The sequence below is a fragment of the Colobus angolensis genome, unplaced genomic scaffold (assembly GCF_000951035.1).
Source record: "Colobus angolensis palliatus isolate OR3802 unplaced genomic scaffold, Cang.pa_1.0 Scaffold220, whole genome shotgun sequence".
In the NCBI taxonomy this organism is placed as follows: Eukaryota; Metazoa; Chordata; class Mammalia; order Primates; family Cercopithecidae; genus Colobus; species Colobus angolensis.
Window position 1 is genome coordinate 2,168,122 of NW_012115378.1, and position 27,785 is coordinate 2,195,906.

The following is a 27,785-nucleotide window of genomic DNA, read 5'->3' on the forward strand; positions in this document are numbered from 1 at the left end:
GTGCACGGTATGAAGAAGGCATCAACACATTGCTTTTCACCAGACATCCAGTTACTTCAACTCCAACTGAAAAATCTTTCCTTTTTCTATTGAATAGCTTGTTTTTGCTGAAAAGCCAATAACAATATATATGTGAGTCTATTCCTGGACATGTCTATTGATCTATTTGTTGTTTACCCTAACTCTAGTACCATACTCTCTTAACTGTTGTAGCTTTAGAGCAAGTCTTGACATTGGGTAGTACAAGTGCTCCAATTTTATTTTTCTTCTTCAAAATTATCTTGGCTACTTAGAGTCTGTTGCATTTTCATATATGTAGCTGTCAATTTCTACAGATAGCCTTGTGAGATTTTGATTTCATTGAATCTAGATATCAATTTGTGGGGAACTGTCATCTTACCATTATGCAGTACTTCAATCCATGAGCATAGAATATCTATTTATTTTGGTGCTCTATAATTCTTCCCAGCACTGTTTTGTAGTTTTCAGAGTAGAGGTCTTGCACATCTTTTGTTAACTTTCTTCCTACTTAGAAGTTTGAATTCTTTGATGCTATTACAAATGGCATATTTCAACGTTGAATTTTCAAGTGTTTGTTGCTAGGGTAGAGGTACACAACTGAATTTCATATATTTGCCTCATATTCTGCAAAATTATCAGTCCTGGTAGATTATCAAGCAAATGCTTGGCAATCTTCAAGAAATCAGAGAATGGAGAAAATGTCATCTAATTAGAAACAGATCTAATTTTCCAAATGGCTTAAAAAGTGACTCATTCTTTGTATACAACCCCTCACAGTTATGACCTCAGAAACACTACCTTCTAAGTTTCTTTTTACTTTGAAGAACAGGTAACTATAGAGTTAAATTTGCTCTTGCTATACTTCTTGGAAGCTGAGAAGAGTATCAAATCCTTACAAAGAGGAACCTCTGTTTTTCAGCTAAACGTAGAATGGGAGCAATGAGGACATGGCCTGCATGATGTCCTCCATCCGCAGAATGGATGAATATTCCCAATGTTCAATGGCAGCACTATTTCTCAAGAATGCCAATTAAGACAGACAGATATATTAAAATAGACTGGGACTGGCATGAATAGATTTGCGAGATTCAAATTATCCTTAATTGTCACATTTAAGAATTCCTCACTGGTTAAATAATAATCCCATTTTTTCATCCTTCATTTTATCTTTTCCTTTTTTTTTATTAGAGACATGGTTTCTTCTATGTTGCCCAGGCTGGAGTGCAGTGGCACCATCATACCTCACTGCAACCTCAAACTCCTGTCCTCAAGTGGTCCCACCATTTCAGCTTCCCAAAATGCTAAAATTACAGGTATGAGCCAGTACCCAGCCATTGTTTTCCTTTTCATTCTTTTCTTCCCAATTTGATTTATAATAGAGTGATAAGCATCTGCCTAATTACAAATAATTATGACAAACAGGGATCCACTCTTTCAAATAAAACCAATGTAAGGCACAACTATACAGGAATACTTTGTATTTTCAAAGTATTTAGGAATTCTTTAATTAGAAAAATAAAGGCAATGGGAATATCTATCAGGTTCTAAAAGTACCCATGAATTAAATCACTTACATCTCCCACTTAAAAAACAAAACAAAACCTTAAATCACATTGCTGTTAAGCTTTCACACAGTAAGAAATAAGACCAAGCTATGCTGGAGTACAAAAACCTGAAATTCTGAGCGTGAAAATAATTTATTGATTAGACATCTTGCTTATTCAAGCATTAGGCCTACTGGAGATAGAATTAACACAGCTCATGGAAAAGGGAAAAAAAAAAAAAATCCATCCAGCACCTGCTTCCTTTCAAATTTCCTGGGGACATGGTTTATGCATTTTGTACTATAGCCTCACCCTAAAGCATCCCCATGTGCTTGATGTTGATTAACTTGAACAGGATATGAGAAACTTTGTGTACACTCAACCTCGCAAATATAATTAGCGATGCGACTTTCGGAAACATTCATAGGCACAAGAAATAGCACTGCCTGCAGTGAAAGTCCTTGATAATCAAAGAAAAGAATTCCATTAAATATAATTTTACAAATATGAAAGAAAATATATGCATTTTTGCCAACAGACTGCTCTACATATCAGGAAAAATGTCTTAATGAGATTCCTCCTATGAGATTAAAAGGTTACCTTTTAATTGACAACTTTTAACTGACACTCAGGTGATTCTGTGGTATTAAAAAAAAATCAGAGAAAATAAAACTGATTTAGCCTAAAATTTAGGAAAAGAAATGCAAGCCTATTAATATGGAATAATAGCTGCACTTCTTTGGCTAAGTCATTAAAAAATGCCAATTAAACATTTTCAGTCAAATTTTATTTTAAAAAAGCAGCAGATAAACATTACAATTCAATAACCTAATCTAAATATGCACTTGACAATGAAGCATATCTGAGTATGGAGTGAAAAAGGTTTTCCAAAAAACCATCAAATATATTATCTCCAAATACCCAAATAATAAATCACTTCTGCAGGCCTTTTGTTAAGTGGAATCATAAACAAAGAACTGAAGATTTATTGCTGTGAAAACAAATCTGTGGTACAGTAGTATGAATCTTGGGTATTTAGCATAATCAGTTGGGTCAAGAAGTTGGAAATGTGGTAAGAAATGTGTGTGTGTGTGTGCACGTGTCAGTCTATAAGCCGGCTGACCCAGGAGCGACTGAAACATCTAATTTGTTCAGCTGAGATCAGACATTGTTAAATTTCCATTTTTTAGAAGGCAATTAAAAATTACAATTCCAACAGCCCACAAACCAAACAAAAAAAAACTGTAGAGAGAAAGTAAAACTATATTCAAAGAGCCTTTTTTTTTCAGCTCAATTTCAGCACCCCAAGGAAAATAAAAGCATCCATGACTATCACAGATGAAAACAAAATGAATGTCATTGGAATCAGTTATTTTTCCCCACTGAGGTATAAAATCTAGATAGAAATTTGATACTATACTATAACAAATTGTACTTCTCATAGTTCTAATTTCCTTTAAACCCTGTTTAATATAGTTTTTGTTGTTGTTGTTGTTGTTGTTGTAAAAATGTTGTTTTCATGATTCTGAATCTGGTTCCAGTTCTTTTATTTTTATATCAATATTTAATATACTGGCTACCAGTTCTAATCAGGAAAAAAAACCTTGGAAATCTCTTCATTATGACAGCACGTTCAGCAGAAATTACTGATGTGCAAGCAAACCATGAAAGGTACAGTTCTCCAGAAAGCATATTTTGTTGATTTTTTTCATTGTCTCAATATTCTTTACCATGATTTTCGGAGAAAGACTCTTTCAGTCTTGTAAACATCAGTGTGCACAGTCTCATTACTATGCAGTTTCACGTCCATGGACAGGAAGGCTGGTTCACAGCTAGTGAAAAGCTAGAGAAGTCTAAGTTTTAATGGCTGATAAACCTTACATCCTGCAGAGGAGGAAAGCACTTTTCCTTTTTTGCTACTTAAGAATGTGGCAGAAATGTATGCTGAGGTAGCCCAGTCAATCCTTATTTTTTTTCATTTTTTTTTTTGTAAATTTGGTCTCAGAATATTTCTGGCAGGGTGACGTTTCGAAGAAGCCACTGCTGGGACCGACTTCCATTGCAGTCTCTAATGCTGGGCACCTGGCTATCCTCTTCTGTGGCTTTATCCAGGCACTGATTACTGTTCACATGCTGCAGGGTTAATTTCTGAAAGTAACAGAAAAAATCTTAACATGACAGTGGAAGAAAACAAAACACCTCAAGCATCTGTTTTGGTGATTATTAAATTCCTCTGTAGAAAAAAATTTTTTTGGTAATATACATTATTTAAAAGACAATGGAGAAAAAGCAGGTAGGTGGATGGGTGGATATATAGAGAGAGAAGAGATAGGTAGATAGGCAGGTAGGTCGATAAAGAGGTACAAGGGAGGGAGAAAGGCACTGGGGTCCAGTAGGGTACACTTGACTTGCTGCAAGATGACCTAAATTCTAAGTCCTAATTCTGGCATAAGCTCTGTAACACTATGAGAAGCTTCTCTTTTTTTGTGCTTCAGTTTCCTAAACAACAAAAAAGACCAGATTAGTGGTTCCTAATTTAGGATTCTCAACCTATTTTCAAACAGCTATTTCAAAATTGTTTCATTTCTCTATGATAAGGCTGTTCAAGTTAATTCTGTGATTTCAAAGCTCAAGTTTTTAGAAACTCAGGTGTTTCTGATAACTCAAAATCGTAAAAATGTCGGGACAGCTGAGATTTGGTAAAAATCAATCTCATGCCTATGTCCACAGCAAACCCAGAGGCTGTTCTGGTGGTTAAAGGAGATGGTGTGGTACAGAAAGAAAAGCACAGGAATGTGGAGTTGAGTTCATAGCCTGGGTAACTTGAGGTTTCTCATTTTAAAAATTAGGATCACATTACATATTTTGAGCAGATTTTGGGAAACTACATAGATAATGAAGATAAAGTACATAGTGCCTCATCTACAAAGGAGATTCTTAATAAATGGTTAACAGACATAGCTATATATTTTACTTATTTAAGTTCTAGATTTGATGCTGCAACATGTTATTAGGATAATTTTGAAAGGGCAGGGCAGGTAAGAATTAACAGATAGATAGTTAACAATGATCCACATCAATGATTGTGATAATATGCTCTGGTCATGTTAAGGACTTCAAGGTAGTTGTATACAGGAATGTGCATTAAGCATTACTCTACGAATGCAAATTAACTCGAAGGAAATGTAAAATGTTTAACACATAGTTATCCGATTCTTTTACTCATGGCTCTTTTTTAACGTAGTTCTTTTATCTGAAACATTTCATTTTCATGAGGCCTTTTTTGTACCTATTAGAACTTAAAACAAAATCTAGTAATTGTATACTACTTAGGCTTCCAGCCATTTATTATTATTCTGGGTTGTGGTCAAAGTAGGACCTGGCAGATGACAGTCTACCTTTGCAGATGTCACTATTGACAATGTCTTTAGGTTCAGAATTCTATCTTTAATGCTTCGAAATGGAAGAGTCAGCAAGGCTGTGGGAATTTTTTTTCTTTTTCTTTTTAAAATGCAGCCTTTGTGTAGTTTATTGAGAGGAGGGGCTTTGCAGTCAGACATTCCTGGGGTGATTTCCAGATTTGTCACACACCAACTATATGCTTCTGAGCAAAAACTTAAACTCTTTGAGACCCAGTTTCCTCATCTATAAAAAGGGGACAAAAATACCTCACCGGGGTTTCATGAGGAAACACTGAGATAATGTACATAAAGTGCTGCCTATTCCAGAGTAAATGCTTGATAAATGGTACAATGACATTTACATACAATGGTGATTTGTATTTATAGAGTAATGCTTCTTATTGGAAAACACAACATCCTAGCAATGTCCTGAGCAGTCATGGACACAACCCAGCAGCCAGAGCGCTGCGGCTCAGTGTGCACCCTGCTGTCAATGCCTTCGTCTCAGGAAAGACAAAAACAAGAGAAACTCTCAAACATTCTGGGAGTTCCCGCAAAGCTTACTCCAGTGGCCTCCCTCATCAGGCCCATGGTCGCTATTACTAAAAACAAAAAAACCCCAACTAAGCACAACGAAAAATTTAGTAGGGAGAGTTGGTCTCTTTCAACCCAATTTCTAAAAATGTGCATTTAACTCATCTAGATTCATTAAAATAAACCCATCACAAAGACATAGGTTATTGCTCTGTGCTGAGTATTTAACTGTTTGACATCAGGACAGAATCCCCGTAACTTGGAAGGTAAGAAGCACCCCCAGGAAGCCTAGACTGGTGGAGAACCCTGTTCCAGATACAACTCTGGCTGCTGACAGCAGGCACACAGCCTTGTGGGTTGGAACCCTGTGGGTAGGATGCTGTCATCAAGCACTCCTCAGAGGACTCAGGCAACACCAGCTAGTCTCCATCCAGAGAGAGCTGGACTAAGGCATCAGAACAAGCAGGTGACAAGCATCTAACTGTACACCTTTGAAGAAGAGGATAAAAGCTATAATTAATCATTGAGTAAAGTCTACCTGCATCCTAGAAAAAACAATTTGCCAACCTCCTACTCCTAATCTCTAGATGCAACTAGGTCTAAAATCTGCATTTTATTCCAGAAAGGACAGATACACGCAGTCAAAGCAAAAGAGCCCAGTGCCTTATTATAAATTTTATGTAATATAAGGAAGACTCAAAACTATTAATTGAAAATAGTGTGGGACTGTACAAAGAAACCTGGATCGAGAATCAAGAATTCTAGATTTGAGATCTAGTCATACTATCTGGCTGCTTGGGGACCTTGGGCAATTAATTTCCTTGGGAAATTAATTCTGAGTTTCAATTCGTACTTGTATAAAAAGTATCCTGGGTTTAATTTCTAGGGTTACTTTGAAATCTAAGAATTCATGATTTTAGATTACAGATAATTGACATAGTATTCTGTTATTTTTTAGACTGTTGTGTTTTCAATGGATGGAGGCAGGATGATTCTGATGGGCTGTTCCCCTCCAGTGCTTCCCCTGCAGTCTGCTCAGGCTGTTGGACCTGCACTGCAACTCAACTTCTCCCTCTGCCCAGGGAGAGGGAGGTATTCCTTTTACAGGTATTGACCCAAAAAGTGCTCCCTAATAAACATCCTGAATGCTCAACTTTATCTTGGAGTCTGCTTCTGGGAGAAATCAACTCCCAGTATTAATGTTTTATCTCAGCGGGAAAAAACCTTGCAAAGTGATCTACCAGTTTTACAATTTCACACTCATAACTGGCTCTTTCTAAATACTCTATCTCCAGCTTTTTACCTGTCTCATCAAACATTTACTTTTGGAATACTGTTGTGGTAGACTGTGTAGGTTGGCTAGCCGACAGTCCTTCCCAATCCCTGTCTCTCTCTTGGCCATCTCACACTCTAACAACTAGAAAACCAAAGACTTGCTTTCCCAGCTTCCTTTGCAGCTGGGGGTCACCATGGGATGAAGTTCTGGTCCATAAGACATAAGCAGAGCCTGCTAAGGGGGGTTCCAGAAAAACCTTTTACTTTGCTAATGAAGAGCAACACATGTGGTAGTGTACCATTCCCCTTCCCCTCCCGCTTCTGCCTGGAGTTGGGATGTGACAGAGCTGCAGCAACCATCTTGTGGCCACAAGGAAAAGCTAAGAATATTACAACAATGTTATCCCTGACATCACTATGCCACAGAATTTACTTACCTCTAGACTTATGTAAGAAAAAGAAATCCCTATTTGTTTTAGCTATAATAGGTTTTTAAAAATACTGCCTAATAAATATACTATCATTTTCCAATAAACTTAAAAGTAGGAGGTTTTTCATTTTTAAAATGTTGTGGTTGTCACAATGGCTATGGGGTGCCACTAGCACTTACTGTCTGGAGCCAGAGATGCTACACACCCTAATGGCAGTAGCACATACCATGGGAAACCCTGGAACAGCACATTCAGGCCATTTCCAATGGCCATATTAACTGAGCTATTATTATAGGTAATATTATTTCTTCTATAGTCTGACATTGTGAAAGGAAACCCAGGATTTATAAAAGATGATCTCTGTCCTCTCAGATCTAACAATCTAATAGTGGAGAAAAGATTGCTAGATAAATAACTACAAAGTACAGCTTTATAGAGGTCAGAGATGACTAAGTTAGGATTGACAGAGTTAATTTCAGGCTAGGATTCATGGAAGTGATGTCAAAGCTGGATTCTTAAGAATGGGTAAGGTTTGTCAGGCAGAGGGAAGCATACTATCTTAGCTGTGAACTAGGAAAGTATAAGGTATGTTCACAGAACAGCATATTGATGATTAAAGTAGACCATGGTTGGTGTATGACACAGTATAGGGAAGAAAGATGGCCAAAGTCGGTAACTTTGGACAACATTTCCATTTAAGGAGTAGGATGAAGAAGGAGACAGCCAGGCCAACAAAAGGAACAGAGAGCAAACTAAGAGAAGAACATAAACAGTAGTGCATCTTATGGCCAAGGGATAAGAGGACATGAAAATATCAGGTCAGGCTGAGTGCGGTGGCTCATGCCTATAATCCCAGCACTTTGGGAGGCTGAGGCGGGCAGATCACCTGAGGTCAGGAGTTCAAGACCAGCCTGGCCAACATGGTGAAACCCCATCTCTACTAAAAGTACAAAAATTAGCTGGGCATGGTGGCGGGTGCCTGTAATCCCAGCTATTCAGGAGGCTGAGGCAGGAGAATAGCTTGAACCGGGAAGGTGGAGGTTGCATGAGCCGAGATCATACCACTGCACTCCAGCCTGGGCGACAAGAATGAGACTCCATCAAAAAAAAAAAAAAAAAAAAAAAAAATATCAGGCCAGGCATGATGGCTCATGCCTGTAATCCCAGAACTTGGAGAAGCTGAGGCAGGTGGATCGCTTGAGTCCAAGAGTTCAAGGCCAGCCTGGACAACATGGTGAAACTCCGTCTCTACAAAATTACAAAAATTAGCTGAGCATGATGGTATGTGCCTGGGTCTTAGCTCCTCTGGAGGCTGAGGTGGGAGGATAGCTTGAGCCTGGGAGGTGGAGGTTGTGTGAGCTGTGATTGTACCACTACATTCCAGCCTGGGTGACAGAGCAAGACCCTGTCTCAAAAAAACAAAACAAACAAAACAAAACAAAACAAAACAAAAATCATCTGTTTAGCGGCACCAAATGCCTTGGAGAAGTTAAGCCAAAATAAAAAGAACCAGAGAAAGAGATATTAAAGATGTTGGTGCTGGTTCCAGAACCACAAGGCAAAAGCACAAGTTGAAAAATTAGGCAAATAGGTGGAAAGAGGTAAGTTTAACATGGATGCTTTAATTGAACTAATACCTTTTAAATACTTCCATGTGAGCTCATTTGATGGTGGGTGGAGAGAAAGGTTCCAGACAAAAGGAAAGACAAATATGAAAGGTTCTGTTATGTATGTCACTGAGAAATCATCACAAGCCAGAGAACTTTATTAATTAAAACTTATCTTTCACTTAAGTGTTTAAGTAAGTAATTTTAAAAGCCTACTTTCTGCCTCATTTCTCCCAAACTAGACTATAGAACTTGAAGACATACAGAAGGAACGGTGGCTACTCAATAAACAAGGACCCAGGGATTGGCGGCAACTGTGATTTTATAAGACTAAAATTTAACTATTAGGGAGAATTAAAACATGTTTATTTTACTTATTTTTCCCACCTGTCAATATTTAGTGTATAAGACAAGTTTGATCCATATTCAAGGTCCACAAGAATTCATTCCTTTAGCTATAAAGTATATAAATATACCCAGTGACACACATAATTTTATTACTATAGGCAACTGCATAAATAACTTACCACTGGGTCATACTCCCAGAGTTGGTTGCCTTTTAGGTGGTGGCATTTGAGCATTGTAACTGGGCCATTAAGTTTGGAAACATCCAAGCAAAGGTCATCTGTTCTAATTTCTTTGTTGGCAGTATAAGAGAAAACCTGGAAATAAAAATGCACACACATAAACAGAAAAAATAAATTAGTCAGCATTTTAAATGCCCAATTACCTGTCAGGGAAAATACAAGTATTTCAAGGTACATGATTTATGTACTTTATTAAAGTAATGAAGAATAAAGTGACTCAGAAAAGCTACCACTAATTTACACTGATGTTATGTTACTAATTTTCTTGCTTACAAGGTGAAGCGAAAATGACCTTGAGCTCTCTGTATACACTGAATGTATTGCCAAGGGTTGTCATCTGTTTGAATAAAAAGCACAAATAAATTTTGTGCTCAGCAATGTAAATACAGTTCTCACAATGGGCCTTTCACAAATGTTTCATTAAAAAAAAAGTCACTGGATTGAAAGCTTCCTTCACCTAAAAGTCTTTATTATTTTCTCTTTAAAGGAAGGAAAATATTTCCTGAATGATGTCATGGGATAAAAAAGGCAAAGTAAAAACAAATCTGAAAATTATCCCTTTTAAGAGTTTTCTAAGATACTCACCTGATTACCCCCCATACCGTGGCAATTAAAAATTCCAACTTTTTCATTCTCTTTTCTAGCCATGTTATCTAGACACTGATTTGTTTCCACATTTCGTATCTATGGGACAATGAATAATGAAAATATCAGGAGCTGGAGAAGTTAATTAGACAGACAAACACACAGATACACTAAAAACCAACCTAAACTTTTCCTGACACTACTCTGAAATGGCCTATTGGCCTCTCACTGTCTGGCTATCTAAAATACATTTGTCTAGAAAGGTCTTACAAACTGTTTATGTAATTTCTGTGTTTATGGGGGAAAATCCTTAAATTTTTTTTTTCAAGTTATTCCTTTCAAATTCCTATTGACTTCAAAAAACTCTACTTTGGTTAATGATTTAAAGCAATTAACTCCCTGAGGACACTATTATCAATGAAGACACGAACATTAATTCTGGTAACTACTCTGACTTAGGAGAGACTAAGGTGACTCTAGTCAAAGAGCTCGGAATTTCTTTCCTGGAAGCTGAAGTGTAGTGTGGTACAAACTCCACTCTTTCACTAGACATTTGTGGATTATGTAAAAGGAATTTAAGTTAGTCATCAGAATTAGGAGGAATATTTTAGGTAATGCTCCTGGATGTTTTGTTTCCTCTAAACTGTTGCAGTTTTAAAAGCATATGGTAAATTAACAGACATCTGAAAGTCTTAAATCTATTCCCATGTATGGTATTGTCAGCAGGTTAAGCCAGAAGAGAAACTACATCTGTCATGTAGACTTTTTTAAAAAGGTAACTAATTTTGTGTGATAAAGTAGGGGTAAAGTTAAAACCACAAATAAACAAATATACAGTCTGCATATTATTCCAATATTCCCAGGCAGCCAGGAATAAAAACTAGGGTTCTGACATAAAAGACTCAGGTTTAAATACAAGTTACCTAAACCTTTTGAGATCAGGAACTGGGGGGTAATGTCAGTTCTATGCTGATGCTATGTAAGGCAATGTATCCAGGCACCTAATTCAGAGTCTAGCACGAGCAGGCTCAGAGAGAGTAATAATCTGCACTGTTACTTTACCACTAGTCACATCCATCTTGCTATTCCACCAAAATCTCAAACTTGGCTCATTCAAAACAGAATTTTTCTATTTTCTAATATGAACACTGAATCATCTTCACATTTTAATACGTCCCCACCTCATCCCCTCTTGAGAATTGCTACCTGAAACAAACCTCATTATCATTCCTCCAAAAATTTCCCATTTTCCTGATATTCCTATTTTTATTAATATTCCTACAACTTGTCCAATTATTCAAGCTAGAAATTTCAAAATGTTTTTTTCTTGGGGTCCAATACATCATATCAGTTTCCAGGAGTTCTTTTACCACATAATTTACATCATCATTTTTTATCCATTATTTTAATTGTGAAACCTATTACCTCATAAATAGGTTATGTAAAAGATTTTATGGTTAAATACCAATTTGCATAAAGCACACCTTCCTTCATCCTGGTAGGTGATCAATTAATACCAGATGATGATGGCTATCTCACTTGAAAAAGAATTTAATTCAGATTGGGCCAATCACAGTGACCCATGTCTATAACCCGAGCACTTTAAGAGGCCAAGACAGTAGGATCGCCTGAGACGAGGAGTTCCAGACCAGCCTGGGCAACACAGCAAGACCTTGTCTCTACAAAAAATAAAAATAAAAAAACTTAAGCATGGTGGCTCACGCCTGTAGTCCCAGTTATTTGGGAGGCTGAGGTGGGAGGATCACTTGAGCCCAAGAGTTCAATGCTGCAGTGAGCTATGACTGTGCCACTGCACTTCGACTTAAGTGACACAGCAAGGCCCTGTTAAAAAAAAATAGTTCATATTGTGACAAGATGAGTCTTTATCTCATACATTCACATAAAATAATCATTTCCTTATACTTTTGATAAAAATTATAAACTCTCCAATTTTGTTTTCCTCTATTTCTTCCCCCAAATGCAGATGTAAAGGTTGCTAAAGAAAGATGATAAATGCCACAGGAATTATTAGATTAACACCATTGTTATCTTCAGCTTCTCTTGCTCTCATATGGAATGGCCATTTGTTTAAATAATTGCCTTTTACCAAAATTCAAAACAAATTAAAAAATGCAATTCATGGTGGGGTGTGGTGGCTCATGCATGTAGAATCCCAGCACTTTGGGAGGCTGAAGCAGGAGGATCACTTGGGCTCAAGAGTTTGAGACCTGCCTGGCCAACATGATGAGACCCTGCCTCTGTTTTATAATTATAAATAAATTTTTTAAAAAATGAAACTCTCCTGAAATTTAATAGGATTTCCTATCATGTTTTAAGTATCTTATAATAAATAAACTTAGCTAGTTTGTTTCTATAAGTGATCCTGCTAATAATTATAGTAAATTCATTGTGCTTCTGTGCTAGGCACTGTTGTAAGAGATTTGTACATAACAGCTTCTACCTTAACAAGATTCCTACAACTAATTCCCAACATGCAAGATGTGGGCCTCTATCCCTTGGGGTTACTACTGACCATTAGATGTTCAAAGTGGAGTTTCTCCAAGGACTGGAAACCACTGCTTCCCATTAGCTGTTAGAGTGAAGAGCAACTATCGCAAGGACAAAAAACCAAACACCGCATGTTCTCACTCATAGGTGGGAACTGAACAATGAGATCACTTGGACACAGGAAGGGGAACATCCCTCACCGTTAGGAGATGAACCTAATGTAAATGACGAGTTAATGGGTGCAGCACACCAACATGGCACATGTATACATATGTTAACAAACCTGTACATTGTGCACGTGTACCCTAGAACTTAAAGTAAAATTAAAAATAATAAAAAAAAAGACTGAAGAGCAACTAAACTGCATCAACATGTGGTCAGTCAGGCCCAGGTGAGGTGGGTGGCGTGGTCAGAGACCCAGATTCAGGCTCGTGGTGGGGCCTGGAGGCAGTCCTCCAATGTACAGGGGAGAAACTGGAGATTACACTCCTGAAAGAGCACAGCTATGATGTTTGAGTCCCTAAGTGAATTTCACATTAGAGGACAGAGGATTCTGTTTGGCTCAACAAATAAGTGGCTTCTTTGTAGCTGAAGGGACAGCTGCTCTCCAGGTGGGTCCTTCTATATACCGCCTGGCTAGAGAATACAGAGTTTTCAGAGAATATTCTTCCTTTCTGTGTAGTGATACATGTGGACTACCTCATCTATGGGGTGTGTAAGATGTTTTTCTCAAGGACATGGAAAATTAAGATGACTATGGGGTAAGTTTTGTCCTTTAGGATTCTAGGAGGGAGAGGACCACCTAATAGGTTTGTTTGCTGGGAGTTAAGTTTGAAGAGCCTTTGGAGAAGGGGAAAATGAGGAACAAACATTTTCTAGGGATGCTGAATAAATGCTCAAAATTGTAATTCCATAAAAGGCTATATAACCAATTACCAGCTTTCTAATGAGACGTGGAGGGCAGAAATGGTGACAACACATACTTGTTTCAAGTTTATCTGGGATGAAAATAGGTATTTGGGTTGGTTATTCAAAATCTGACACTTGAAAAAAGAATTTTAAAACAGCAGAATTTGGAAAATATAGAAGGAAGAAAAAACACATTCAAGAATTGAGGACTAGCTTGTAAGGATGTTCTATGCAAATGTCTTATTTGTTGGACTTCTAAAAATAGTGACAACCTTCTGATAAGGGGTATTTTGAAGTTCAATCTAAGGAACGAATGGGCCAGATTTCTTCTGGAGTTTCCCACTCTTCAGAGGATTTTATCCCATCTCTTGGCGTACACACAAGTCTACAGCTAACTGCTTAGTGGTCTTATTACACTACCAATTCCTTTTAGTTCACTCCTTTCAAGTCACCTCTTGACTATCTTGGAAAGAGAAAAGCAAGAAGTGAGCCTTGTTTGGTAACATATTCAGTAGTCATCAGAACATCTAATGGCAACTGAGATTCTAAATTATCAGGAACCCTTAAATAAAAGGCAGATTTGATATGGGAAAAGAAGGGAGCTTTTCTTGGTTGAAGTAGATACTCCTGAATATCAATATGGTCCTGATATTCTCCTTAACCAGGTAGGAAGGTATCTACTGACAGGGTGGGTTGGGAATTTGATATGGTACATCCTTATGAATTATGATAATTCCAAATTATTTCAGAGTAGAGAGAATTAGAGGGGGCATACATTAGTTGTAAGATTTGAAAACACTAGATTTGACAAGGCAAATATGGTCACCTCAACTTAGGACCTGGGAAGGAGAAATGAGTGAAATGACAGTACATGATACAGACAGATGGGTAACCTCCTGGGTTGGCTATTTTATTTTTTATCTTATTTTATTTTATTTTTGAGACAGTCTCACTCTGTCGCACAGGCTGCAGTGCAATGGTGCGATGTTGGCTCAGTGCAACCCCTGCCTCCCGGGTTCAAGCAATTCTCTGCCTCAGCCTCCCGAGTAGATGGGATTACAGGCGCCTGCCACCATGCCTGGCTAATTTTTTTTTTTTTTTTTTTTTTTTTTAAGTAGAGGCAGGATTTCACTATCTTGGCCAGGCTGGTCTTGAAATGCTGACCTCGTGATCCACCCACCTTGGCTTCCCAAAGTGCTGGGATTATAGACATGAGCCACCGACACCTGGCCATGTGGCTATTTTAAAACAGCAGATGTTAATGTCTCCAGCACCATCCAGTACAACTTTCTGAGATGATGGAAATGTCTATATTTGTGCTAATATGGTAGCCACTAGGCATGTGTGGATATTGAGCACTTCAAATGTGGCTATTGTGACTGAAGAACCGGGCTTTAAATTCTATTTAATTTTAATTAAACTTATTTTCATTTATTTTATATTATTTTATATTTTGAAACAGTCTCTTGCTCTGTCACCCAGGCTGGAATGCAGTGGCATGATCTTTGCTCACTGCAACCTCCACCCCCAGGGTTCAAGAAATTCTTGTGCCTCAGCCTCCCGAGTAGCTGAGACTACAAATGTGTGCCACCGTGCCCAGCTAATTTTTCGTATTTTTAGTAGATATGGGGTTTCAGCGTGTTGGCCAGGCTGGTCTTGAATTCCTGATCTCAAGTGATCCACCCACTTCGGCTTCCCAAAGTGCTGGCATTACAGGCGTGAGCCACCAGGCATGGCCTAATTTTAATTAAATTCAATGTAGCTGACACATTGGATGTGCAGGTCCAGATCCTGACACATAGGAGAAAATCATTCACCATTTGTGAGGAGCTACTTGTCAATGATGGGAAAAGTTGCACAACATGCTAATAAACCCCAGTTCTCACACCCTTGGCCACCCTATGAAAGTCATGTGGAAAGTGCCCAAGTTTGGTTTGTACTTTCTGAAACTGTGTAAATCCTAGGACATCTAGTTATTTCAAGGGGAAAGATCAGTGGGTTAATGGCATTCTTCATAGGAATTGTTTATGGCTGATTAACACATCTTTCCTTACGTGGCCAGGCACACCACTGGGTCAAGCCAAAACAATCTAGAAACGATGTACAGACTGAGAGTATCATAAAGGGTGAGGAGCTGTTATAAACAAAGTTTTCTACTTGAATCATAGCAATGTCTGACTTACAGTGTGTGAATATCCACACTTTCAAAGAGTCTGTAGGGGTGAGAGTTTAGGTTTTGGGGACATGCAGATGGGCTTCATTCCCGACTAGCCATGAGACGTTGAGCAGGTTATTTACTCTAAGATTGTGATTCCAAAAAACACAATCTGAAGAACAGCATCTTGCAAGGTGCCCCACTAAAAAAGGTGTTTTATGATCAGATATGTTTGGGAAATACCAGATAAATAAATTTAAATAGGTTTCTTTGTTGAAGGACTTCTCAAAGCCTTTTAATATACCATGACTCTTGGTAGGAGTGGGGAATGGTGGTACAGATGGATGTAAGATGTAAAATAGTATTACCCAAACATATTTGACCTCAAAATCTACCTTCTTCTCCCCAGTACCTCGCCTTTCTAATTGAGCACCTTGGGGACATCAGACATCAATATTATTTACAACACAGAATTGAAAACACTGCTGTAAGAACCCTTTCTCATTGGTAAAGCAGAGATAAATCTCTCTCTCTCTCGGTTTGTTAAGTGCTCTAATTGAGATAATACATACAGATAGACACATAGTAGGCACACAGTAACTGTTGGTTTTCTTTCCTTTATCCACAGACCTAGCAACTCTTCAACCCCATTTCAGAAGTGGCAACTTAGCTGTACCTGACTATTACTTTAAAAATACTATTTTTGACATTAGGAATTGAAAATAATTGTGAATGCACTCATTCTTGGGAAAACAGGCAAGGGTGAGAGCTTAAGTTCCTTTGTTTCTACTATTAGTCTCCTCCAGAATCAGTATCTTATCTCATTAGAGTGGACAATGTAAGAGCTTTGTTAAAGTATTTTTATAATCTAGTATTAGTGAATCTGGATTCACTTTTCCACTCTCTGCTGCAAGGGAAGTATTGGTTAGATATGAGAAAGAACACCGACATTAGGGGTTAACAGCACAGGCTCTCAAACCAGATGGTTGTGAGTTTAGCCGTGTTTTTTAAACTATTTATTTGTGTCTCAATTTACTTATCTGTGAAGTGGGAATAACAGCACAATTCTATAGTACTGTGCTTTAATATTCATAAAGCATTCAGATTTGTGCTTGACATAAAGTACATGCTCAGTAAATGTTAGGATTATTAGATCTGCCTGGAAAAGCAATTGGTCAGCCCCTAAAACTGACTAAACCAGTAAAGGTCTAGACTGTTTACTTTTTGTTGTTGTTTAGAATACTCAGCTCCTGGGTTAACAGCTATCAGATACCACAATGAAACACATTTATTCACGTTCTACAGGAACTACAAAAGTCAGAGTTAGCTGAAGCCAGAGGCTCTAAATTATATCTATTACCATAGTCATATTTACATTTTCTGACTTCCCTTTCTGCTCAAAAATCCTATGATTTCAGGATCTATGATCTATGCAATCCTATGATCTATGAAATGCTAAATTACTGTTGCTAGCAAAGGAAGGCTCACATGGGTGAAGCTGTGATCAGAAGCATAAGATCCCTGGCAGCACTATGGTGGGTACTCTTAAGAATGACCTCCAATCTAGAAATGACACTTTTAACCTGGAGGATGTGGCCTGGGATTAAGGGCGTACAAGGATTAAGACCAGCTGCTAAGTTAATAAGGCGACAACAAGCAGGCCACAGAGGGTAAATGCTGTGACTTGCCCAGAAGCCAGCTGGCAAGAGGCAGGTAAGACGCAAGCTTGCCTTGGCAGCCATCTACCATGGAGCAGACAAGTGTTTCTTTGTCACACGCCCAAACTGTGGCCCAGCTAACAATGCCTAGGCGTTGTCCAAAATTGGGTCAGCTCAAAATAAAAAAAAAAAACAAAAAAAAACCACCACAACTCATTTTTGGTTCTAAAGACAAGCTGCAGAGTGACTGCTAGAAATCTTTCCCTGGTGCACTACTCACCCTGGGCCTTCTTTGACCAGTACGAGGTTATAGCAAAGGAAAACACATTCCCATTAATGAGGCATCGGTGAGAATGAAAGGCTCAAGAAACTCAATGTAGTCCTCACTTGTCTGAAAACAAATTCCTTAAATCACAACAAAGTTCAGAGGTAGGGAGCTCAAGTTAATCCTGAAATAGCCTTAGTAATTGTTAAGGATAAATGCAGAAGTCTGTGCCTGCCCTGGCACTGGAAAAAACACCAGGCCAGATGGCTTCACCAACTCCACCATCTGGCTTCCTTCGGGGATCTACTTGCTTTCCCTTATCTTATATTTCTATTTTACATCCTTTTCTCTTTCCCCAATTCCCCCTCACCAACAGCTTCCTCACTCTCAGCCCATAATCTTTGTGTTCAACTGAGGAAACAAGCCACCAGATGAGAAGGTCCTCACACTTCCACCACAAACTGCCAGTTTCCACCTCCAAACCTACAGCTGCCCTGCACTTGTTCCCATTCCCTTATCCTCCTTCCTACGACAAGAGATGACCTCTCTTCTTCCCACCCCCAACCAACAACCTCTACTTGTGTACAGATTTCACCTCCTATCCATCCAAATACACGACTCCTATAACAACAGACCCCTTCTTTCTTTCTATTCTGGTACATAAACACATAACATAAAATTTACCATCTAAACTGTTTTCAAGTGTACAGTTTAGTACTGTTAAATATACTCATGCTGTTGTAAAATGAATCTCTAGAACTTTTTCATCTTGCAAATGTGAAACTCTAGACCCATGAAGTAACTCTTCTTTACCCCCTTCCCTTAGCCCTGGTAACCTCCATTCTACTTTCTGTTTCTATGAGTTTGATTATTCTAGCTGCCTGAATCATACAGTATTTCTCTTTTGGTGACTGTCTTATTATGCTTAACGTAATGTCCTCAAGGTTCATCCATGTTGTAGCATGTATCAGAATTTCCTTCCTTTTTTAAGACTGAATAATATTCCATTGTATGTTCTATCAAGATTTATAGCAGTCACTCTGTAGCTTGTCTTTAGAACCAAGAATGAGGAGTTTTTTCCTTTGAACTGACCCAATTTTGGACAATGCCTACGCATTGGTAGCTGGACCGGAATGAACGGACACGTGGGGTGCTTCCACTTCTTGGCTATTGTGAATAGTGCTGTTATAAACATATAAGTAAAAATAACTCTTCAGACCCTGCATTCATTTCCTTTGGATACATACCCTGAGGTGGAATTGCTGGATAACATCGTAGTTCTCTTTTCTGAGCATTTTTTTTGAGAAACCTCCATACTGTTTTTAAATAGCAGTTGTACCATTTTACATTCACACCAACAATGCACAAAGGTTCCAATATTTCAGTATCCTTGCTAACATGTATCACTGTCTGTCTTTTTTTTTATAGTGGCCATCCTAATGGGTGTTAAGTTGGCTCTTTCTTTTGCATCTTTAAATTTTCTCTTTTGGGTTGCTCATATCAGCATAGTTTTATCTTAATAAACAAATAAAAACCCCTTTAAGCCCATATTCTCCTCCAGCTACCACCCATTTCTCTTCTCTCTTTTACAACAAAATTTCTTGCAAGACTTGTAAACATTCATCTATGTTGCTTCTTCCATTCTCTCTTGAAAACACGGTTTTTAACAACATCCATGGGAAACTCAACACTGTGAGATAGGCTACTGATAACATTTCCCTAGCCAAATGCAATCACCAATTCTAAATACTCATCTTCCTCAACTTCTCTGCAGTATTCCATACAGCTGATCACTTCCTCTTTCCTGAAACATCGTCTTTCCCTTAGTCTTGGAGACACCACTCTCTAGGTTCTCCTATTTCAATGCCTACTCCTTCTCAATCTTTTTTGCTGATTCCTTCTCATCTCCATGATTTCTAAACTGTGGCATTCCCTCTGGCATCGTCCTCGGTCTTCTCTCTCATACTTAACATTTTCTCCTCCTCAGATGACCTCATACAGTTTCGTGGCTTTAAAAACCATCCTATATACTGACAACCTTTAAGTTTACATCTCTATCACAACCTCTCCCCCAAACTGAGTATTCTTAAATGTAAAGACCAATTCACATCTTCACTTGGATCTCAAATTTAATGTGTCCCAAACTACACTGTTGATTCCCTTGAGCATCTGCTCTTCCTGTAGGCTTGCCCATCTCAGTAATGGAGCTCTACAGTGTCTCAAGCTTGACAGAAACCTTACATAATCCTTTACTCTCTTCCTTCCAACAATACACCAGCTCTACTCCTGTTTCCATATAGTTTTTCTCCACATAGCAGACAATGTGATCCTTTTCTAATGTAAGTTTGCTGGTATCTCTCGATGGCTTCCATTTGATTAAGAATAAAATGCAAAATGCAAAGTTCTCGCTATAACCTATAAGCTTTATATGATTTGAACCTCACTATGTCTTTGACCTTACCTTCTACTATCCTCCACCTTGTTCACTTTATTCCAGACAACTGGTCTCCCTGCTGTTTCTGGAACACACTAGTACATCGTCATCTTAGAAACCTTTAGGCCGGGCGTGGTGGCTCACGCCTATAATCCCAACACTTTGGGAAGCTGAGGCGGGTGGATCACGAGGTCAGGAATCGAGACCATCCTTGCTAACACAGTGAAACCCTGTCTCTACTAAAAATATAAAAAATTACCCGGGCGTGGTGGCGGATGCCTGTGGACCTAGCTGCTCGGGAGGCTGAGGCAGGAGAATGGTATGAACCGGGAGGCGGAGCTTGCAGTGAGCTGAGACAGCGCCACTGCACTCCAGCCTGGGTGACAGAGCGAGACTCCATCTCAAAAAAACAAAAAACAGAAACCTTTATATTTGTTCTTTCTTGTGCCCAGAATACTCTTTCCCTAAAAATTCATATGACCTGCTCATTCACTTTCTTCAGATCTCTGCTCAAAATCACCTTGACAGGACTCTTTCAACTTCTTTATTCTTTAAACTTCCTTACATAAAACAGTACTACTACCCACGCTCACTTGCCAGTCATTCTTTATCCCTTCTGCCCTTATTACCACCTGACATACTGTGGTGCCTTTCATAATCTGTCTTACTCGTGGACTGTAAGATCAACAAGAGCAGGATCTCTGCTTTACTTATTGCTGTATTCCTAGTACTTAAAATAGTACTTGTCATATACTAGCTACTCAAATATTTGTTGAATGAATGAAAGGACTGAAGAAGTGACAATCTTCTTCAGAGTGGGAGGTCACTTTTCTTGAGATTTAATCCTGGGATAGGCCTGGTTTTGGCCCTGTCTACACATATCATTATTTGCTGCTGTGATTTATAAAAGGAAATCTTGTCCTTCTATTGATTTCTATCGCAAAAAGGTTGGATTTTTTCCCTACTTGGCTTCATGTTTTTTTCTAAAAGCCATCTTATAATTAATTACAAGTTCACAAAGACCTGCATGGAAGTCTTTTTTTTTTAAAATATATACACAGATTTTACGGATTCACAATTGCAGATGGTACAGTCTGTTTAGGAAACACATCACTATACACAGAATAGGGAAAAACAGACTCCACAGTACACAGCTTATCTCCAGATGCACCAACTCAGTGGAAATCAACTTTTAGGAAGGAGGAATAGGAAAAAGAATATTGTTTAGACTTTCCTTATTGGAAGTTAAACTTCTATTTTTTTTTTTATAAAAAAGTAAGAACATAATAACCACATAGAATATATATATATTTCTTACCTCTCCCAATGAGAAATAGTGACGTGGAATTTGAGAATCAGGATATATATTCTCTAGGTACCAAGAAAAAGGTTTGCATTGTAGTTTGTGTCTTAGACCAACTCTTGATGATATATCTCCATAATCTACCTTTGTAACACCTGTTGAAAGAAATAATTGACTCTGAATTATTAGTGTGGTTTTAGGTAACACATGTTTATTACTGAATCTAATAAGCCAGATGAATGAGAACAGTGGTATCAGCTGGGTGATATGTGACTATACCAAGTGAGACACTATGAATCCACCAAAAGTATAAAGCAAGGAAAAGATATTAAAATGCGTTTTAATTTTTCAGAGAAAAATGACATTTATGTGAGAATGAAATATAAGTGATATGGGAGCAGTAAACTTCAATATATGTTAAGGCACAAACAAAAAAATCAAGGTGTATTTTGCTCAAATATTAAACAGAGCAATTGTTTGCAGTCAGGCTTCTCTCACACAACTCACTGAATTGTTCACTCTGCCACTTGATAGTCTTGCAGTAATTAAAAAACAAGGATGGACTAGTAACAATGTCAGGCCAACTTATAGCTGATGGAACAACTGTTCCTACAAAACTCTGAATAGCAAAGTTCCTGGAAAGAAGGCTCTTGTGGCATGTTCTGGGCTCTCAGTGGCCTTGTGATACTTGATGAAAGCCTCCTATGACAGCATCGAGGGGCTGCTTATAGAGAATGCTTATGACCCACTGCAAAAACAGTGGTTTTGTTATGTTGAATGAAAACTCCAAGAATCAAGAAAAAGTCATGCAAGCTAGAAAAATAGCTGAAAATTTAACAAGATGAAACTTCACAGGAATAAATATTAAATGTTGTGGTTAGGTTTTTAAAAAAATAGAACATCTGTAAAATCTGGGCTAGCAACACTGACCTGGATAATTTACTACTGTTAATTATGTATTATTCTAGGCATTCTGCCAAGCACTTTCTATACTGTGTGTGATTTCATTCATTCCTTACAATAACCTTATGAGGTAGGTGTTCACCTCTGCTCAAAGCTTCACTTCCACACTTCTTAATTCTCCTCCAGGATCAGGGTCAAGAAAGGTACAGTCTTGTATTTCTAATGCAAAACAATGCTAACCTGGAGAAATTATATAGAAGAAATTCTTGAATTCATCCATCCACACTTCTGCAAGTCGTCTGTTATTTTTATTGATAATCTGCCCTGTGCCTCCTGGAAACGTATAAGGTGTAGCTTTCCGAAACACATGTCCAACATGTGAGCATGTAACAATTTCCAAAGTTCCTCCACACTGCCAAATCTGAAAACAGCAGAGATGACCGTAAGATGTAGCTGAGTAATCAGGAAATGTTCACTTTAGCTTTCCCATAGCATTTTTCTTTTCAATTAAATAGGGGTTTGGCTTTTGTTTAAACTTAAATGGAACATATTGTAGTTACTGGTAAAAAGCTTCCAAAGTACCTCCATACTACCAAATCTGAAAATAACAGCTAAGACCATACATGACATTGATAGTTAAAAAAAAAAAAGTGTTGACATCTATTGGGTTCCACAGTTGGAATTTCGCAAAATCAGGGGCACATGGTGGGCTCTGACTGTAGGGTTAGGTTACAAAGTCAGTGCTTCCTCAAGAGAAACACTTCTCTAATTTAGGTTCTGATCAAACCAAAAGTTGAAGACTAAAACAAAGAAAACATAGGTTACAGGCTAAATACAGAAAAGACATGAGATCTAGAGCAGTGTTCTTCTAACTGCAGACCATTATTCCTAAGAGAATCATAAATTCAAATTGATGAATTGCAACCCGTACTGGTTAACAAGGACATACTGTTTCACAAAATGTTTAAATTTTATGTTTTGTGTGTACAGAGTATATAATGTATTAATGTGATTCATGGTTAAAAACAACCACCAAACAAAACCTGACCATGGAGTAGCCAGCCAGATTTTCATCTGTTCACCCCTTTCCAAACCTGTGTCACGGCTTATATGTGAAACCAAACCTATGAATCTAAACTAGATCCATTGTAAGTTCTTCAGTGAGATAGTAAAAGCATGTTTTGTTGTGTTTGTTAGAACAATAAAAACAAAAAAAGGGGTAAAAGAAAGATGATCAAGTATGTGCTAACATCCTTAATTTAATGAAATCCTTCTGTTCCTTTCAAAATATATTCCCCCAACCAAGTTAAAACTCTCATAACTCTTTACAATTAAAATAACATTTTGGAAAGTTCTGATTTTGTTAAATATTCAGTGTTCCTACCTTCAAGTTTTCCCAGGATCATAAAGTGTTAGAGCTGGATAGGATCTCCAAGATGATCTAGAGTCCAACCCTCTCTTTGACAAGAAGGCAAAGCGATTCACTGGGAACAAAGTGAGCTCACTGGTTCAGATTACAGCACACGTCAGTGTGACTTCCATTATAATAAGTTACGTGTCTAAAGTTGGTTATTTTCAAAAATATGCAATGCCATTTAAATGATATGTTGATTCTAGTGAAAATGAAATGCAAAGACTTTATATGTAGACTGGGTTAAATCAATTTAGAGTCATTCTGGAATTCTTTTGCATTTTTCTTTTTATTGAAAAATATAAAGCTGGTAAAGTGACTAGGTTTTATATAAAAAAGTTTTCACACTAAAATAAAAAGCATATTATGAAATGTGAAATTTATGTTTTTGAGAGTAAAGTACCAAAGTAGCATATTCAAACTACATATTAGTTTTTAGAGCTTAAATTACTTCCTTGAAAATAATAAAAATTAAAAACAACTAGGGAATCTTGTGTAAGTTTTATAGCTGGGCTTCAAAGGTAACTAAATTATTTGCTTCAATAGTTTATAATGAACCCTTAATATCAGTCTTTTTTATGGACCGAAGGTTCTGAAGTTACATTAAACTTCTATTAAATTCCATTTTTATTTTTTATGTAGAGATACATGAATAATCAAAGCACATCTATACTTGAGGTTAAATAAAAGATTAATTTTTTTGAAGGGAACTTACCCTAAAGGAAATTTCTAGATTTTCTCCTCCCCAAATATCCATTCCAGCATCATATGTTCCAATTTCCTGAAAGTAATCTCTGTCTATTGAAAAAAGGCCTCCTGCCATGGTAGGTGTTCTGAAATTCAATAACGCTATACCATTAGCAATTTAAAATTTACAATCAGCTTTTGTTTTTAAAAGCAGTTTCATAACTATTTATAACTACTGAGTAAGTACTTATTCTCACACTCTTCATAAACTTTCACAGGCCCTAGGGGTTTTCTGTGTTTTATGCTGTTACTTGGTCTTCAGACATGACCTGCACCATGGTCATGCTTCTGCCCAGACATCCCTCTCTGTCACAGTTCTAAGAGTACTTTCTATCTTTCTTGGCTTGGTCCTCAGGTCCTAACTGAGTTTAGATCTCAAACTCCTTAAATTAAAGCTATTCCTCACAATCCTCTCCATCTGACTGTGCACCCACTCCATGGATCCTAGTAACTTCAAGGCAGTTGACTATATTAACCAAGCAGATTCAGGTTAGAGTTACCATGCCACATTCTAAAGGGTGGCAAATATTTTAAACACATAAGATAAACAGGATGGAAACAACGAGGTCTTTTCCCAATACCCACAAGAAATCTTTAAGGACAGGAGACAAAATATAGAATAAAATCAATATGTTCCTTCCTGACTGTATGGTATATTTTTTGCAAAAGAGGAGCCTAATTCATCAAAATGGGCTCAGGTAGGCAAAGGGAGTGGGAACATGTGAAATTAAGCAGAAAAATGATTAAGAAATGAAGGAATATTTAAATACATGAATATCAGCCCATTTGATTTTTATAAAGAACAACTATGGAGAAAAAGTGAACTCCAACCAGGAGAAAAAATAATTAAGTTACAAGGACCGAAGATACCACGACAACTGTATTTTAAGATGAACCCTAAAATGTACTCATTGCCTTTCTAGAGGAAACAGTTGTTTCAAAAAAAGGTTTGCACTTATTTTGATTTTCGAAGAAAAAAAGAATGAGAAAAGGGTTTAAAAGAAACAGCCCCAAATTCAGAATTATCATTTAATACAGGGGTTTCTTGACCTGAGTTTTTTGTGTGCTAAATCTTCTGTATGTACATGAGCATTTTTCTCCATTAGAGAAGACCCATAGCTTTCACCAGATTTTCAAAAAAGTTTGCCATCTTTGAAATGTTTAGGAACCCCTGATTTAGATAGTGAATTGCACTAACAGCTAAAGAGAAGAAAAGTCCCTTGCACTACTAAGAACTCAGGCTAAGGAAAACAGCACACAGTCAGTGGAAAATCTCTTCAGTATTGCCAGAACTGGACTTGAATTCAAGGGAAGGCAGATGCAGGAGGCCCAAAAACAGAAGACAGCTGAAGCCTGGTTCTGAAGGAACTCTTAATACAGAAGTAGCAGGCTGATATAATTGGGATAAATTTTAGGATGGCTCAGAAGAGCTCAAAGGTCTCAATTTCATGTTCTAAAAAGAGCATGAGGATTTTTATTCCATCCTGAAAAAAAAAATCTATATATGACCAGGTAGAGAAAAAAAAATCAGAAAATACATGGATTAATTAATTTTTTTATACTTTGTGTCAATTCTAGCTATTTTTATGTTTGATACAAGCTTTTCGAACTTTACCAGTCAATAACTCATCCAGATGGTACAAGTCTGAATTTAAAATCGCACATTATAATGCAAGGACCCAGTTTTAGGTAACAGTTTCACATACTGACACAATTAATTAAGCTAAGATTATCCTTAATAACTGAATTAAAGAATAGATGTGACTTACACATTTGCAAAATGTTCATAAAGGAATGAAAAAACATGCATGTCTTCATTTCTCATGTGCACTAGATTTACAGAATAAGTAAAAATTTCTAATTTTATTAGAGGAGAAATGCTTCTTTATCACACTCACATAAGTGAAAGATGGCTCTTAACTACCATAAGGTATACGAATGCTTCATGTTTCTCAAAACACACTTATCCATTTGATATGATTCCCAAAGCTCCACAACCTTCTGCCAATGACACTTCAGGGAAAATGTTTGACAAATTAATTACCTGACAGGAAGAGTCCGATCACCTTTCCTTCTGTCCATTTCTCTTTGGGGAACAGGATACCAGCGAAAATTGAGCTTCCAGTTGAACCCACCATAGGTCATATCAGAGCCTGCCATGTACTCAAAAGTATCATCGCTGATCACATCGATGATAGGACACACCACTGTTCTCCTGATGTCATAAAAGCAAGTTTAAAAATCTTTCAAAACATTCCTGTTTAATGCAAACTATAGAACAACTGTATAGTAAGTGTTTTTACTTTTTTTCCCCTTTGTGACAGGGTATCACTCTGTCACCCAGGCTGGAATGCAGCAGTGCAATCAGGACCCACTGCAGCCTCGACCTCCTCAAATGATCTTCCCACCTCAGCTTCCCGGGTAGCTGGGACCTCAGGTACATAACACCACACTCAACTAATTAAAAGAAATTTTTTTTTTTGGTAGAGACAAGGTCTTCCTATGTTGCCCAGGCTGGTCTTGAACTCCTGGGCTCAAGGGGTCCTCCTCCTTCAGCCTCTCAAAGTACTGGGATTACAAGCATGAACCACTGCACCTGGGCCTAAGTGTTTTTAAAATAAAAATACATTCTATAATGTTACAGGCAATGGTGAAAACTTTCATGCTCTATCTCACATCAAACTAGCGTCGTAATTATTTACTGGTTGATAATCCCTCCCCTTTTCATTCATATTCCTATATTGTCTTAAAAAGAAGCATATTTTTGTTTTTTATATTTAAGTCTTTAATCCTCAAGGGACTGATTTTAACTGTGATATACAGCAAGCATCCAACTTCATTTATTTCTTCTATGGATAACCAATTGTTCCACCACTATTTATGTAATGGTCCCTTTTCCTTCTGCCATAACTATGAATGCCTGTTATGTCATAAATGAAGATTACATACAAAAATGAGCTGGTTTCTAGACCCTACCCTGTTTCACTAGTCTCTTTGTGAATTCCTGCATCAATATACCACTGCTGTAAACAGCTTTAAAATAAGTCTTGATGCCTAGTAGAGTAAGCCCCCTTAGATCTGATTCTTCTTCAGAAGCATCCCAACTATTTTTTTTTCTTTTTACAGTTCCATATTAATGCTAGAATCGGCCTGTACAGTCTCTCAAACAAAATTCTGTGGAGATTTCAATTGGAAATGCACTGAATTTATATATGAATTTGGGTAGAACTGATACTCTTATGATACTGACTTTCCTATCCATGAACATCACCTCTCTCTCAAGATTTTTTTGTGAATTTCAATCTTGGTAAACATATTCCTACGTGTAGTCTATGACTTCCATTGCTATTACGAATGGTACCTTTTCTGTTTACATTATATTTTCTAAGTATTCCTTGTTGGTGTGAAATAAACTTTTCTTTTTTTGGAGATGGAGTCTCACTCCTGTTGCCCAGGCTAGAGGGCAGTGGTGCAATCCTGGCTCACTGCAGCCTTGACTTCCTGAGT

The 27,785-nt window shown here is 37.6% G+C and overlaps 1 protein-coding gene across 2 annotated transcripts in view; it reads right to left on the reverse strand.

The window, feature by feature from the left end:
* Window positions 1–1,495: 1,495 nt before the first annotated feature.
* GALNT1 (polypeptide N-acetylgalactosaminyltransferase 1) overlaps window positions 1,496–27,785 on the reverse strand; it is a 58,143-nt gene continuing 31,853 nt past the window's right edge. Inside the window, exons 5-11 of one of the 2 annotated variants that reach the window (XM_011943675.1) lie at window positions 26,323–26,493; window positions 24,247–24,364; window positions 22,361–22,541; window positions 21,233–21,372; window positions 9,986–10,084; window positions 9,341–9,475; window positions 1,496–3,713 (exon numbers count right to left, since the gene is read on the reverse strand). In XM_011943675.1, the coding sequence (XP_011799065.1) occupies window positions 3,567–3,713; window positions 9,341–9,475; window positions 9,986–10,084; window positions 21,233–21,372; window positions 22,361–22,541; window positions 24,247–24,364; window positions 26,323–26,493 (991 nt within the window). In that variant the 3' untranslated portion in view covers window positions 1,496–3,566. The remainder of the gene's footprint in view (window positions 3,714–9,340; window positions 9,476–9,985; window positions 10,085–21,232; window positions 21,373–22,360; window positions 22,542–24,246; window positions 24,365–26,322; window positions 26,494–27,785) is intronic. The other variant, XM_011943676.1, reaches the window with a different exon arrangement.